Genomic DNA, 16,906 nt, shown 5'->3' on the forward strand with positions numbered 1-16,906 from the left:
CAAACTGTGGGGCTTGTTTTAATACTACCAAGCAGCCAGAGAAGTTTTACCTGTTTGCTCACACCCAACTTTCCTTTAAAAAGGGCCATATATGACATGTATAAAAGGACACAAAGCCTTTTTCCTCAAAGTGAATTAAGAGCTTATGCTTAGAATAATCAGTCCAGTAAAAGAATATGTAATATCCTCTCTTGTTTTAAATAGGGGAGAGAAAATGTAGAAAGTTTAAGGAGCAGGAAGCTACTTGGACAATAGGGTAAATGTGAGGAAGATGCTGGAAACAAAATGGCCATCGTTTGGCTGTGAAATGGGGGAAAAAAAAACAAACGTGTGGTTTTGGAGCTCTTTGTGTAACATGCCAACAGTTTCTTTAAAAAAGTAAAGTCATCACCTTAAAGGAACTGCAGTCCCAGAGAATTCATCAAATGCCACCAGAGCAAATCATAAAACTGGATAAATTTCCTAATATTGTTTTTTCTGGTTTCTAAAGAGCCAATTTTGATTGAAGGTTTCAAATACTTAGAGTTCAGTAATTATTTTCACCTTTTGACTATATTCCTCTAACTATAAAAATATATTTATGCCAGTTTGTGGGTATACTTATCTTAATACTGAGCCAGAATTAATAAGTGAGGGTATATTTATTGTAAAGCCCTTATATAATTCAAACTTCAACAAATGGTTTCTCTTAAGAAACAGAGGAAATTTTATCAATTTACAACTTAACAGAAAAGTAGCAATTACACTGAAGTTATACAGTATTTCAAAGGTCTGCATTTAATTGGCAAATTCCTGTGTGGACCCACTCCCATTTTGAAAACATTCTTGAATCATCTCTATTGCAAAGCCCTACTTCATCTTTTAAGGACAGTTGACAGGTTTAGAAAATTCTTAAAAAATACTTACTAGTATATTAATGTTAAGCTTTTTGTGCTAGTCACCTCAGTCTGCTTTCACAGAATTTCTTCATTTATTAGTATTCTTAGGAACAATTAAAAATCTTGAATGCTTTTTTAACGTAATTGTTAGAATCTTGCTTAAAAATTCAAGTTCCATGTACAGATGTCCTCATTCATCTTTGCTATGGAACCAAATTCTGTGGTGCACAGCTAACACAAACTTGGCACAGGAGTTTGCTTGTTATCCCAATGCAACTCTGTAAATCTAAACTACTGTTTTCCTGGAACAACTTTCCTAAGAACCCAGTAAAAGTTGGCCTTATCCAGTTGTAGCTCCTAGAAAGAGATAATGCAAAGATCCAAGTTCTCCCTATGTACTTGAGTAAGGCTCTGCAGTAGACATAGCAGTGCAGTTTCTCAAGCTATCTGTAGTAAATGGCTGGGTGTTTATTTTCAGACTATCATATAGTGCCTATAATTTGAAAAATAAAAGTGAATTCCTAGACAAATTAATTATAAAATGACATAAAATACAAGCCCTATTTTTAAAAAATTAGAGTCACCAGAAACAAAATTACTCCAACAAGTTGCTTTCGAAGTTTCTAAATGCTTCCTATCAGTATCTGTACTTCTCTCCTAAGGGCCAACGTCTGGTATTAGTAACAGGATGCAGGCACTGGTCGGAGGACACACCAGCACTGACAAAGCTTGCTTGAGAGTGCATCTCGTTCAGTCAGTAGAACTTGGTTCAAACGTGGCTCAGCGCTCGCTGGGTAGCAATGAAAAGGTCACTTAAGCTTTCTAAGGCCCATTTACTCGTGTGGACCAGGTAAATAATATCCAGGCTTAGGCTTTTTATGAGAACTCAGTGATCATGTACTAACCTCTCAGGAAGCACTCAAATGTTGATAGAAACGAAATAGGATTGGTACATTAAATACCAAACACAGAGTTTTTTTCTCTGATTCTTGCTTCATCATCTTACTGACTGGTGTTCTTTCCATGAATAGAGACAATGTGTTCAGCTGATCATCAGACACTTAAAGGACCCTGTAACCTTGTTTGATGGCCCTAATTGGAAGTACAGCTACTTGGAAACCCCTGCCAAAAACCTGTCATCTTGATGAGAAGTTTACCTCTTCCTCCGAGCTGGCGGCTTCGGTGGGCAGAGGGAGGGCTACATGTGGCAGTGAAGGAGTCAGGGCACCTATCACCCAGACATGTCTGCAGTCAGTAATGCCCATTCGTTTCATTAGGCAAGATCAAGGGTGGCACTTCATTCTTTGATTAATCTTTATAGCTACCATTTATTGTGATCTTACTATGCCCAACATACATGGGTTCAATCTTTACCACAATCCTGACAGATGAATCATTTTAGAGCTAAGGAAACTAAGGTTCAAAGGTATTAAGTTGCTTATATCACACAATGCCAGTTACTAGCTAGTTCTAAAATACTAGCCAAACACTTGTGCTCTTTTTCATCTGGAACCACACCCACTCTACATATGGTGTCCATATTAGTCTTGAGATTTAAGTGGATGGAACAAAATCAAACTAACAGAGCAGTTCCAAAAGCTGCAAGAGCTGTAAAGTCAGTCTAAACTACCAAAGAGTACTTAAGTGTAAAAGGGTAACTACCATCCCAGAAAATAGCTCCTACCATGAAAATGTCACTGGGGCTAATTTTAAAATCTTGGTACACTGTATTCATGATTTTAAAATGTTGGGTCTAAAGAGCCGATGTAGCTGATATAAACTGTAATTCTCCATATTAATAAAGGGTTCATAGATTGAAATCAAGATCATGTAATGTGCTCACTTTGGCCAACACTATTAGAGTTTCAGCTTCTTTCCAAAAAAAATTCCTGAGATACTATTATGCAGCAATTCTGCCCCTGTGCATTTTACCTTTCTGCCCCAAGGAAGAAAGGCCTAAAAAAATACACAAATGTAAAACAATTCCATGAAAAACTGATATGCTAGTGGTAGAACGATACAAATCAGTAGAATAAAGATTTTATAAACCAGAGATTGTGTTGTTTCTGTTAGGTAAAGGAATTTCTTCATATGTTATTTTAATAAAAGGAAATTTCATAGGTAAAAACCAATATTCAAAATTATAAAACAAATAGAACTGTCTGTGTATAATCACTGCATCAAAAATTTTCAAGAGATTCAAGAGAAATTCTTTAGTTGACAAATGTGGTTTGAAGGGGTAATAAAACCTTTTTATGGCTAAAGCAAGAGTCTCATTTCCAGTTGGCCCAAAAACAGATGTTTCATTTCCCAAAAAAGTAGGTTCTCCACTGTAAAGAAATATTCTTGTGTAGTTGGTTTCTATCTTCTTGAACTCTGCTCCAAGTTCAGCCAACTTCTTATATGTCCTTAACACGAATTTGGAACAGTCATAGGATTCAAACCATGTCTCCGCCCCTTTTTCTGGGCTGGCTTGGACAGTCCATGTCTCATAATAAATCCCTGTTTCATTGTCCTGTTTTACCCACTGTGCCATTTTGTTAAACATGTTTCCTAGTGGGAAAAAAATCACTATGTGAATATCAAAATTAATCATGTTAATTTTAAGTCAAATGTTCTAACCAGATTAAGGCTATAGATGTACATACATAAACAATAGTTTTTTGAATTTCCAAACCTGCATCTCACAATAGGAATCCAAGCTCAGCCAGTTTTTATTCCATGTTCAAGGCACTAGATATTTCTTAATTGTAAACATTAGATATGATAGGCTGTATAAAGATGAGTTTTACATATACTAATTTTATAGTCATTTAAGCTATAATCAAAAGCAAAACTATACACATATAGAAGCTGTCTTTCTTTACCCCTCTCAACAAACCTTGTATTCAGAGGCAAAAGAGAAAAAGAAAGCAGAGGACATTGTGTAAGAGGAAAGAGTGAAAGGGGTAAAGAGTACAAGAAGAACTGAGGAGGGTGAGATGCGGAGCTCTGTCACAAAGCATGGCATGCGTGCAGGCTGAATGGCTCCTGAGGAATAGCTAGGGAAGACTGGCCTTCCAATGTGATAGAGGACGCACTGTACCCCACCCACCTAGAACAATTGGTATTTCCCTTTCTTCCTGTACTTGCAGCTCTTGAGATTCTGCTTATAGCCTTCCTACCCACCACACTAATTCTTCCAATAAATCACCTAAAACTGGAAATGTTTTTGGCCAAGTTTAGACTATATGGACTCCTGGATGGCTAACAGTCTCTCCTACCACCTTGTGCCAGAGCACAAGAGCCTCTTAATGGTAACAAAACACTATACTCTGCATGTTTACAAGCATCTTGGCATTTATAATGCCTAAAAGAGCCTGGCCCCAACATTTCACTCTGTCACTATGGATGCTTCTTACATTACTCCAACTTGAGTCTGTAAAATAGTACTTCATGCTATAAAATAGAGTGGCTGTTTTATCAATTTTATAGAGTTAAAATTGTGGAGTAATATAAAACCTGTTTTCTTAAAACTGGAGATACTGTTCTTAGTGTTCTCAAACTTTGAAAAGCCAGTGCTGTGATTAAGAGATAAGAATGCTTTGAAACACTGTTTTGTAACATGAGAAAAGGCTAGGATTAGGATTAATCACAAAACAGATGGATAACTTAAAAGACTTAAATACTGTCATATTACAAAGTATTTTCCAGAAATAGTGATCTCTTGTTCATATGATCATATATTTATGTCAGGAGGAAGAATTTTCAGATAATGAGGTGGGAGGAAATGAGAAAGGAGAGATGTGAACTGGCCTAGAATGAAAGAAAGAGTAGCTATTTATTAGAACGAACACTGTTAAAAAAGAAACAGACTTTTATATTATTGGGATGGTTTGTAGCAATTAGAAAGTAGAAAACAGCCCGGCATATAGTTAAAATATCCCCAGATGACATGTAAGAGACACTAATTCTATTCCTGGTTCTACATTAAGCTCTGTGACCTTAAAAGACAGGTAAGTCATGCCACCTGGCTGAACCTTAATTCCTTATTTGTAAACAGAGTGTCTTATCCTCCCCACTGAACACAATCCAAAATGCTCTGTAAAGAGCTGTACAAGCGGAAAGCATGATAATTTCCTCAAGTCCTGTGGTTCATTGAATAGTTCTTATAACAAACAGTGGTTTTGTTATTTCCACTTTTGTGGAGAACAACAATTTATAATTTAGAGTTCTATAACTGATATAGGCAAGCTCCCTACCTCTAAAAGCCTCATCCTCATTCTACACACGAAGCAATGAGTCAACAAGATAAAAGGTGACCAGTTTCCCATACAAGTTGTGCTGAACTCCTTTCTTTATCACCAACTAAATGCAACACACACGCAGCAACATTCCAACTGTTTCAACAACTTTCAAATACATGCAAGAGAACAGAAATCTCAGAGATAAAATATTTAAATTGCTCAAGAGGCCTCAACTGTGTGAGATCATATGTTTTAGGAGGCAATGTACAAAGTAGTTAATAAAAGAGTTAATAAGGCTGACTGCCAAGTTTGCAGTCCCACGTCCTTAGTTGTGGGACTTTTATCTCATTGTGACTCGGTTTCCCTATCTGTAAAGTGGGAAAAATAATAGCAACTATCCCAGGGAGCTTCTGTGATTATAAATGCTGTGATATATGTAAAGTACTCAGAACATGAGTGGTGGTTATTATTATTTTAATGTATCATCACTAAAAGCCTCTTCCCAGATACAGTTAACAGGTCCTTTAATGAATTATTTTTTTCAGGCATTTTATGCATTTAAGAAGTCCAATTAAATTGTGCAAAGTGTTTTATCATGTCATTTATTTTTACCATGGGCATAAAGGAGATAAGCTACTCATCACTTAGAGTTGAAGTTTTGCATGCGTAATAGCTTGGGTCAAAGGTTAGTGGTTCCAAAAGTACATTTTATAAATTAACCTCTATAAAGTAAGATATTACTGAAATGCCTCAATGAATAAGTTTCAATCAGTTAGATATTGATGCAGTCATCAAATAATGCCGTCTTTTTTTAACTTACCTGATATGGTTGCTACTTGAACTAACGTCCCATTTTCCTTCCAGTGACCATCATCAATTCCTTCAAAAAAGCAGGCAGCTCCTTGATTACACCAGAACGGGGCATTCATTTCAGGTCGGAGATGGGGAAATGTGCAGTTTCCAAGTTGGAAAAGTTCATACCATTCCATTGTGTAGTTCTTGCCAGTAAAAGTACTCTTGAATCCAATGGCATCGTGCATAATTTTCTGTGTAAAGATCACACAAGCATAAAAGTATTTGTGAAGCAACCACTGGTCCAGGAACCAGAAGGAGCAAATGTGATAGATACACCACAAATGCAAGTCAAGCAGAACTGTTTCGCTGTTCCTTCTTCCATGTTGCTACTCTGTCCACTCTGTAGCTCCTCAAATTCCAGGCCCTCGTCCACTCTGGCCACTGCAGCTCACCTTAGATAGGGAGAATGTATGCTATGTGGACACGTTCCTAATTTCCTTACAGCTTAGAATGAGTGTGAGAAGCCCCCATGCCACAGTCTCGGGAAGGAACTCTATGTACCTCACAGGGGCTGAGACACTCAAATGGTGGACTAACCCAGGAAAAGTACATTCAACAGGACCTGAAAATGAAGTGTTTCCTGACTGCTTTGCCCCTTCCTCTGGGCCTCCTCCCTTCCTACTTTTACAGGATTGAGTTCGAATTCAGAATATTAAAAGGGATGAGAGCAACTGCATTTGTTATTGTCAGGATCACAAAACCTGATAGTGTTGGGTTTTTTTGATTACTCATTTTTAAAAAAATATTTTATTTGATTTCAGAGAGGAAGGGAGAGGGAGAGATAGAAACATCAATGATGAGAGAATTATTGACTGGCTGCCTCCTGCACGCTCCCTACTGAGGATCGAGCTTGCAACCCAGGCATGTACCCTGACTGGGCATTGAACCCTGACCTCCTGGTTCATAGGTCGATGCCCAACCACTGACGCACGCTGGCCGGGCTTGACTACTCATTTTAAATACACTCAGAGCAAAAACAATAAACATAATCTAAAATATTTCCTCAAATCCACTTAATAAGGACATCATTTAATTAATTAAACTTGTAAGGTCAAGATACATCCTTACCAAGTGTCCCAGGAGGTCTCCATATTTAAATTCCCATACTGGGGCTTGTAACCGAAAGACTTCAATGACATCATCACCCTTCATAACTGGGGTAGGGGAGCCAGTTGGACAGAAAGTGTATTTAGCTTGACAGTAAGGATCTGGTGCTGGACGGAAGGAAAAGCGTCTAATAAAGAAAAAGAAACCATCAACTTAGGATGCTTCTTCTTGCACATTTTAAAATCCAAATTTTAACTTCACTGTCAATAACATTTTTAGAGGAAACATTTAAAGCTGAGCCCATAGCATATAAATATACATTTTATTTATCCTGTGAACAAACTCCAATGATGTCTTTTACAGCAAAAGGTATATTAAAAACACTTTGATAATAGCATGCTTCTCTGTTTCCTGCTCCTATTGGGAGAATTGTGAAGATGGGGACCATACCTTAAAGTGTTTATAGCTCTAGATATTATTTAGAAGACATACATTTACTGACTAAAGAAATAGTTTTCAAACAATATTTAATTTCCCAAACGATCCATATGCTAAGTACTAAGATTATTCAGAGATAATTATGATTAAATAGAATATGTTTACTATTTTCTTAAGAATTTACTACCGTAATATTCCTTAAACCAATATTTATTGAGGACCTAATATATATAGGACACTATACTAGGAAGGAGGGAAATACTATATAATAAAGAGGTAATATGCAAATTGACCATCACTCCAACACACAAGATGGCCGTCCCCATGTGGACACAAGAAGGCCGCCACAAGATGGCAGGCAGGGGAGGGCAGTTGTGGGCGATCAGGCCAGCAGGGGAGGGCAGTTGGGGGCGACCAGGCCTGCAGGGGAGGGCAGTTGGGGGGAACCAGGCCTGCAGTGGAGGGAAGTTAGGGGTGACCAGGCCATCAGGGGAGGGCAGTTAAGGGTCACCAGGCCGGCAGAGGAAGGCAGTTAGGGGCAATCGGGCCAGCAGGGGAGCAGTTAGTCGTCGATCAAGCTGGCAGGGGAGTGGTTAGGGGGTGATCAGGCTGGCAGGCAGAAGCGATTAGGGGCAATCTGGCAGGCAGGCAGGCAGGCGAGCGGTTGGGAGCCAGCAGTCCTGGATTGCAGTCGGACATCCCTCAAGGAATCCCAGAAGGAAAGGGTGTAGGCTGGGCTGAGGGACACCCCCACCCCCTCTTCCCGTGCAAGAATTTCGTGCACCGGGCCTCTAGTAAAAATTATAACATCGTTCCCTTTCTCGAGGCACTTTGGGTCGGGGCTGGGAAGACATTAAACAATGAAGCACAGTGTAGTAGGTGCTAGACCAAAGAAATATACAAAGTCCTATGGACACAAAAGAGGAAGAAATCATTTTCACCTGTATGGGTCAGGTGGGCGTGAGGAGGTCAAAAAGAGAGATGAAGATCTGGCCTAGGTTTTTAAGATACTTTGGAAGATTAGGACAGAAAGGGAGCGAAAACACTAAGTATTATAAGATAAGCACAACACACTGGAAGAGTCTCTGGTAGGTAATTGAGACATGCCTTTAGGCTTCCAGTCAGGAGTGGTGAGAGGAGAGGGCGGCAGCTGAACCCCCGGAGTCCTACCACTGCAAGGGTTGGGCCGAGGAGTCAGCATAAAGGATTTTAAGTACCAGATCTGATATGACTGATTTTGCTATAAGATAAACGTTATTTTATAAATTAGAAGGTAGAAGTCCAAATTAAGGCTGAGAGGTCAGTTTTAGGAGGTTATTTCAATAATGCAACAAGAAAGTGGCATGAGAAGGCCATGGCGATAGGACTACAGCTGAATTCAGCTCAATATTTACTGGTCACCACCCATATTAGACACGGGGAGAAAAGATGAAAGAGAAAGAAGCTACCTATATCTGTGCTCTAAGAATACTAGATCCCTGAGGTTCCAGCTAGAGCTACTGTTTTACAATCCTAGCACATCAACAAAAACTCTTATTTTAATTGAAATCTAGATGTTAGCCAAAAATAGTAACAACCCTCAGGAACATTTACCAGATTCAGGTATACTCACCTGTTTGATAGGTGTTTACCTGGTTTAAACAAATGTTTAATAATGTATGTTTCACCTGCCCACTGCCAAATCTATTTTACATTTAATGTAATTTCAAAAGCATAATTTAAGTTCACACTTAATAAATTTTCTTATATACAGGTGAGGTTATCAGATAGCAACATATACTTAATATTTGAAACTGTTAAACAAACATAAGAAGTCACACTCAATACCCTGCCCTTAAATCAAGTAGTTTTGTATTTACACTTTCCTCCTTGTTTTATTGAATACTAGAGGCCCGGTGCACGAAATTCATGCATGGGGGGGAGGGTGTCCCTCAGCCCAGCCTGCACCCTCTCCAATCTGGGACCCCTTGAGGGATGTCCGACCGCCTGTTTAGGCCCAGTGGGATCGAGCCTAAACAGGCGGTCGGACATCTCTCTCACAATCCAGGACTGCTGGCCCCCAACTGCCCTCCACTGCAGGCCTGGTTCCCCCCAACTGCCCTCGCCTGCTGGCCTGGTCTCCCTCAACTGCCCTCCTCTGCTGGCCCGGTCACCCCTGACTGCCCTCCCCTGCAGGCCTGGTCTCCCCCAACTGCCCTCCCCTGCAGGCCTGGGTCCCTCCCAACTGCCCTCCCCTGCAGGCCTGATCCCCCCCAACTGCCCTCCTCTGCTGGCCCAGTCACCCCTAACTGCCCTCCCCTGAAGGCCTGGGTACCCCCCAACTGCCCTACCTGCTGGCCTGATCACCCACAACTGCCCTCCCCTGCAGGCCTGGTCTCCGCCCAACTACCCTCCCCTGCAGGCTTGATCCCCCCGACTGCCCTCCTCTGCTGGCCCAGTCACCCCTAACTGCCCTCCTGTGAAGGCCTGGGTACCCCCCAACTGCCCTCCCCTGCAGGCCTGGTCCCTCCCAACTGTCCTCCACTGCTGGCCTTGTCCCCCCCCCCCAACTTCCCTCCCCTGCAGGCCTGGTTCCCCCCAACTGCCCTCTCCTGCAGGCCTGATCTCCCCCAACTGCCTTCCCCTGCTGGCCCAGTCACCCCTAACTTCCCACAACTGCCCTCCCCTGCTGGCCCAGTCACCCCTAACTTCCCACAACTGCCCTCCCTTGCTGGCCCAGTCACCCCTAACTTCCCACAACTGCCCTCCCCTGCTGGCCATCTTGTGGCAGCCATCCTGTGTCCACATGGGGGCAGCCATCTTTGATCACATGGGGGCAGTCATCTTGTGTCTTGGGGTGAGGGTCAATTTGCATATTACTCTTTTATTAGATAGGATTTAATTTTTACTTCTTATGAACATTTTATTAACATTTCCCAAAACACCAGCATCAACCCCAAACTTCTCTTTTCATGTATATCAAGCAAAACAAGAACTGGTGAAAACCACTCAGTGAGCAAAATACACTAATATCCAGGTTTGACGACAGCTGACATCTACTAGATTTAATCCTCCCAACAGAACTAAGGTAGTGCTACTACTATCCCACTTTCTGATGGAGGACAGGTGGGCACAGAGATACTGAGCAACTTTCCCAAGGTCACACAGCTAGTCACGATGGTGCCGGACTTGATCAGTTGGAATCCGAAACTCACTCCCAACCATTAGTTATCCTGCCGCCCCACTCACTACTTTGTCATCTAAAATAGTTGTGTTTTCTTTACATATATATATATGGTATGATTTTTTTAATTGATATCAGAGAGGAAGGGAGAGGGAGCGAGACTGAAACATCAGTGATGAGAGAGAATCATTGCCTGGCTGCCTCCTGCACCGCCCACGGGGTGAGACCCGGCCTGCGCCCTGACCTGAGTGGAACCGTGATGTCCATGCTCACCACTGAGCCGCACCGGCTGAGCTAGTTTTTATGCGTTTTCAAAGCTGCTGGCCTCTCCCGCACCCCATGTGACACCATGTTTTCTTTCTCTGTTTAGCCACCTGTCAGTATCGGGCCAAGTAAATACCCTTCTAGGTCAAAGGCTGGATTCCGCCTCAGTTTTGCGGCCTCCGCGCTTGACTTGTGACCAGCGTCCTACCTCCAGGCTTAAGACAGTGGGCAAAGGAAGTGTCACCCGCCTTCCTGGTTTGCCCAGGGCCCCGGAAGCGGGACTTCCCGGGACATCGGACTTTCAGTGCTAAAAAACGCGAAGTCCTGGCGAACCAAGACGAGTTGATCCTGCTGTAAAGTCTGCCAAAGGTTATGCACTCACGATAACTAATGATGGTATAACGTAATAAATGTGAAACTGAAAGTCTTCCCACTGTTCAAAGAGTCTAAAAGTGACGCGATAAAGTAGCTTTACTTCCCTTTTCTTACATAATTCAGGTCAGCCCTGGGTCTGTCCCCTCCTCACTGACTCAAGTGTCCCTAAGAGAAAGGCCTCAGGGCGGCATGCAACAGGCAGAGGCCACTCCTGCGCTCCCAACTTCCTTCCACACGGCCGCGTGACCTGGACACCATGGCCCGCGCGCAGGTGCTGGTCCCCCTTCCCACGCCTGGGCCGCCGCCCCGCGCGCGCCCGCCGCCCCGCGCGCGCCCGCCGCCCCGCGCGCGCCCGCCGCCCCGCGCGCGCCCGCCGCCCCGCGCGCGCCCGCCGCCCCGCGCGCGCCCGCCGCCCCGCGCGCGCCCGCCGCCCCGCGCGCGCCCGCACACCTGTAGGGCACAGGCCACTGGCGCCTGGAGGACGCGCCCGCGGCTGCCGCCTGCCCGAGCAGCGCCAAGGCCCAGAACCAAGGCGCGCGCCCCAGGGCCGCGCCCGCGCGTCGCTGCCCCCGGGTCCCCAGGCTGGTGTCCCCTGTCTGCGCCATGTGACGGCTCCCGGTGCTTCAGGCTCCTCCGGAGCACGGCGACTGTGGCGGACCGCGAGCTGAGCATGCGCGGAGCCACACCGCCGCCCCGTGGAAACTGGTGACTCGGTCGCCGGCCTGCGCGTTCTGCCCTCTGCCTTCTGCCTTCTGCCCTCTGCCCTCTGCCCTGACCCCAGACTCACCCGGCACAGGAAGCCTTCCTGAGCCTGGGGGCGGGTCTCCCGCGGCCCAGTCCCCCTTCCTCCAGTGCCCATCGGGTCTTGGGCTCTATTCTTTCTAAACCCACTGGGTGCTGGGGGCGGGGTGGGATGGGGGGTTAGGTTGGGGGAAGGCATTGGATGTGTTGGGTCTTCTGACTTAACTTCTCAGTTTAAAGATCACCTTTTCTTTGGAGCTTCTTCTGAACCCCGCCTCCCAACAACAACCACACTGTGAAAACCTAACCAGAGGAATAAGCAAATCCAGCTTTGGGCTCCTTTCTGCCCTGTCCCACAGGCCCAGACTACGTGACGACAAATATTTGAGTGAAGGAGAATCTGTTAGGGATGGTGGATGCAATGAGGAAGACAACCTTGGCGGGATGACTTGTCCTCACCTGACCTAATCGGTGATACAATGGCCAACACTAACAACATATAGCAGGGGCTGCCACTCCCAAGTGCGGTAGACAGACAGGTATGAGCAGGGCAAGGAGGATGGGCCAGGTACAGAAGGTCACCAGGGTGGGGCCATGGCTACCTAAGGGAAAATTCTAAGAACAAGTGTCTCGCCCCAGGGTGACTTGTCCTCCCCTGGCATGTCGCTAGTCATGTCGATTTGCCCTTTAGAGAGGAACAAGGGGGCTGAGAATAGCCTTTAAGCATGAAGCCCCAGGGACAATGAGGTTCTGACCCTCATCACATACATTTAGGCCTCAGTTGTGTTTCAGCTCCAGGCTCAGAAAAGCAGCAAAACCAGACAAGTAACTCCACAGCTGACCTCAGGGCCAGCTGCATTGACTAATGACCTGGTGCCGACCAATCAGGACACACCTGGCAAGCTGATGAATATTCTGTTGGAACATCCCTGGGATCTCTCCTAAAATCACCTGTAAAAGCCCTTTGGACAGCACACCCAGCATGGTCTCCCCTCTCAGGCGCAGACTGGTGTCTTTCCCCTCCCCCTCTCCTTCCCTCGGTGCATTACCTTTACCCTCTTCTCCTACGCTCCAAGGGCCCTTCTTTTGCCTCTGTAACTTGTTTCCTGAGCCCATTTCTTCTACCACTCACTTCTTCTGCCTCTGTGACTTTCTAAATAAACGTTCTCTTATAGTTTGAGTCTTGGCTGTGAACTCTTTCCTAGCCAAAACTCAAGTACTGAGGTTGCTGAACCAAGGTCCCATCTGACCCCATAGGTCTAACACTGGGTGCCATTTTCGCAGCCATCAACATAAACTCGAATCTACTCATCTCCCCTCAGATGTTCTTCCTTGTTTGGCTCTACCACTTCAATAAGGAAGAAGATTCTATAATTCAGGGGTGGGCAAACTTTTTGACTCAAGGGCCACAATGGGTTCTTAAACTGGACCGGAGGGCTGGAACAAAAGCATGGATGGAGTGTTTGTGTGAACTAATATAAATTCAAAGTAAAGGAGCGGAGGGGAGAGCAAGAGAACCCTCTGCTCTTTCGGCTCCGCGGGCCGGATAGAACAGCCGAACGGGCAAAATCCGGCCCGCGGGCCGTAGTTTGCCCACGGCTGTATATTATCCTCTTTTCTTTGACACTTCAACCACCTCAAGAAAGCAACAGATCAACTGCCCTGCTTTATGACTTACCATGCTGTTATGCACAGATGTTGGGTTATGTCTATAAATAAAACATTAAAGGCGTCGCTTATAGTCACTTGTTTTACAAGAGATCAGCAGCCTGCTGAGCTGTTAGGCCAGAGCTTTCCAATGCCCTTGCTTCACTCTGAAAGGAGTTTCAGGGATAAAATGGGCAGGTTTAGAGAGTTTTAGGAATAAAGAGTTTTCTTCCACTACTGAAATGGAATTTTTGGACTGGAAACCGGATTCTTTGTCTGCTGGAATCGGAGAATGAATCCATGGACAGAAAGTGGTATAGCAAAGGTGGAGATTTATTGAAGTACAGACTCCCATGTGGGGAGAGGGAAAGTGTCCCACAGAATGGACTCTCAAGTAGAGAGGGGTAAAGGGTCCCCCTGAGTTCCTTTTCCCTATGGCTTATAAAGGCTGCAGATCCTGGTGCCTTGATATCCCCTCTGATTGGTTACTATTCCCTTAGACTGGTTACTATAGTAACTCGTGGGCTCAAAGGTCGAACATCACATGGGACATGTGAGGTTCTCTCCCCCACCCCACCCCCCTTCCTTATTGTTTTTCTATTCCCTTTGGGCTTTTTTTCTTCTCCTTTTGGATGAAGGGCTTCCTTCTCTTTATTTTGTAAATATACAGACCTTTTGCTGTTCCCAGCTCCCTCATTCTGTACCTGTTTCAGCTTTTCAGCTCCCTTATTCTATAGAAATATACCTTCTGCTGCTCTGCAGCCCTGTGCTTCCTCCATGGTCCCCTTAATTTCCAAAATTTCTTAAACCTGTCCTATTTTACCCCTAAAATTCCTGTTTCACTACTATTTACAGAGTCACTCTGAAAAGAGTTTTAGGAAGGAAATAGGCAGGTTTTGGGAGTTTTAGGAATAAAGAGGGTTAATGGGAGAGAAATGCATAGGTGAGGGCTTAGAGCTGCCAAAAGGCATACATTCACAGAGAGAGAAAACAAAGGTGCCACAGGATAAGGGGAGAGGAAGATATCCATTCAGAGCAGATAAGGAAAAGCCACAGCATAGGGGAAAAAAAGGAAACAAACTTTCACAGAGGATAGAGAAATGCCTGCGGACAAATGGGAGAAAGAGGAAAGCAGATTTTCACAGGCGATAGAGAAATGTTACAAGATAGGGGGAGAAAAAGAGGGGGGCACCACGTGGGGTTTGGGCTTTGAAGCTGATATTCTGCAAAAGGAGTGACCAATTAGAAGGGAGTATCAAGAGACAAAGAACTACAGCCTTTATAAACCTTAGCAAAGAAGAGTTTAGTGGGTTATCGCCTTCGGACCCCCTCCTTATGTGGGAGTCTGTATTTGCTCCCAATAAATTTCCACTCTTTTCATCTACAACCTTTTGTCCCTGGCTTCATCCTTCCAATCCATCTGGACAAGGAACTGAGAAAGAAATCACCCTTGCATCCTGCTCAGGAAAACAACCCGAATCAACTCACAACATGACTGAGCCATCACAATACTTGTCCTATCTAATAAAGAGGGAATCTGCAAACTGACCACCACGCCCTCACAAAGATGGCGGTGCCCACAGCCAATAAGGAGGGAATATGCTAATTGACTGCCACGCCCTCACAGATGGTGGCGCCCACAGCCACAAGATGGCAGTGCCCAGTCCCCTCAGCTCCACCCGCCTGTCTCTGGAGTCCCCCAGTCCCCTCACTGCCAGCACAGGCAAACCTCGGATGACAGCTGCCCAGCCGCCCAGGGCCACCCAAGGTTCAGGTAACCTGGGCCGGCCGAGGCTTGCACTGCCGGAAGTGGCAGCAGCAGAGGTGTGATGGGGGCGTTGCCTTCCCCTGATCGCCGGGTCGCCTCCCGCCCCTGAGGGCTCCCGGACTGTGAGAGGGGGCAGGCCAGGCTAAGGGACCCCCCTCCAGTGCATGAATTTTCATGCACTGGTGTGAGTGTCCCCCCCACGTCCCGCATGGTTCAGAGTTCAGGTTCAGGATTCAGGTTCCGGAGGAGGCCGCACACAAATAAAAGAGACTAGACAAGAAAATATAAATTTGGGAACTGGGAGCCCAACTCAAGAGGAAGGACTCCGCTTTGCTCTGGCCTTGCTATCCCTTTTATTCAGGTTTTGGGATACACCCATAGCCCTTAGGCAGGCAATTCCAATAATAGCCAATCAGCAAGGATTTACATAAAACTAAAAGGTGGAAGTTGCTTCAGCTGCCATTGTCTCAACTAAACAGTGGGTGGTTGGCTCTGACCTTTCAGAGCTCAAGGTCTCCAGCCTTCCCAGATCCTTGTCAACACCTCTCTGCTAGTGAAGACAATGGGCAGCTTCCAACACACCGGGCCTCTAATAAGTATATAATAAGCAAGGTGACTACAATGGCCAGAGTTGACCACCATGATGGGATCATTACTGGCTTCTCCAGACCTGCCAGGCCTTCTGAGGGCTGATGGGAAGTAGTTCTGCTTCCCTTTCTGCCCCGACCAAACACTTTTGCCCACTTGCTGCACCAGGTTGGGGAGTTCTATGGAGGTTCAGGCAGGGCCCCATTTTAACACCCACTTATCCAAGCATTTAAGTGGCTCTAATCCAGGGGTGGGCAAACTTTTTGACTCGAGGGCCACAATGGGTTCTTAAACTGGACCGGAGGGCCGGAACAAAAGCATGGATGGAGTGTTTGTGTGAACTAATATAAATTCAAAGTAAAGGAGCGGAGGGGAGAGCAAGAGAACCCTCTGCTCTTTCGGCTCCGCGGGCTGGATAGAACAGCCGAATGGGCCGGATCCGGCCTGCGGGCCGTAGTTTGCCCATGGCTGGCCTAGAAGGTGCACATGTCCCATTATTAAGTAAACTAGTGGCCTGGTGCATGAAATTTGTGCATGGGGGGTGTCCCTCAGCCCGGCCTGCACCCTCTCCAATCTGGGACCCCTCGAAGGATGTTCTACTCCTGGTTTACAGGGATCGGGCCTCAGCTGGCAGTTGGACATCCCTCTCGCATTCCGGGACTGTTGGCTCCTAACTGCTCACCTGCATGCCTGCCTGATTGCCCCTAACCACTCTGCCTGCTGGCCTGCTAGCCCCCAACTGCCTCCCCTCACCAGCCTGATTACCCACAACTGCCCTAACTTGGCATCTTGCTAGCTCCCGTCTGCTCTGGTCTGGTTCTGCCTCTGTTCCTCTTGGTGATGACCCCAGCACCCCAGGATAAAGATGGTTGTAGAATATTGTTGCCTAATCCCTCCCTGTGCTGGTTACTTCTCT

At 45.4% G+C, this 16,906-nt stretch overlaps 1 protein-coding gene across 1 annotated transcript; it reads right to left on the reverse strand.

The window, feature by feature from the left end:
* Positions 1–623: 623 nt before the first annotated feature.
* On the reverse strand, positions 624–12,025 carry CLN5 (CLN5 intracellular trafficking protein). Its single transcript, XM_080658849.1, has 4 exons — positions 11,697–12,025; positions 7,028–7,193; positions 5,925–6,150; positions 624–3,431 (listed from the first exon to the last, which is right to left on the reverse strand). Exons 1-4 carry the CDS (start codon positions 11,849–11,851, stop codon positions 2,920–2,922), a joined length of 1,059 nt encoding a protein of 352 aa, XP_080514975.1. The 5' UTR covers positions 11,852–12,025; the 3' UTR covers positions 624–2,919.
* Between the last annotated feature and the right edge of the window lie 4,881 nt (positions 12,026–16,906).

The sequence above is a fragment of the Plecotus auritus genome (assembly GCF_963455305.1).
Source record: "Plecotus auritus genome assembly, chromosome: 3".
NCBI lineage: Eukaryota > Metazoa > Chordata > Mammalia > Chiroptera > Vespertilionidae > Plecotus > Plecotus auritus.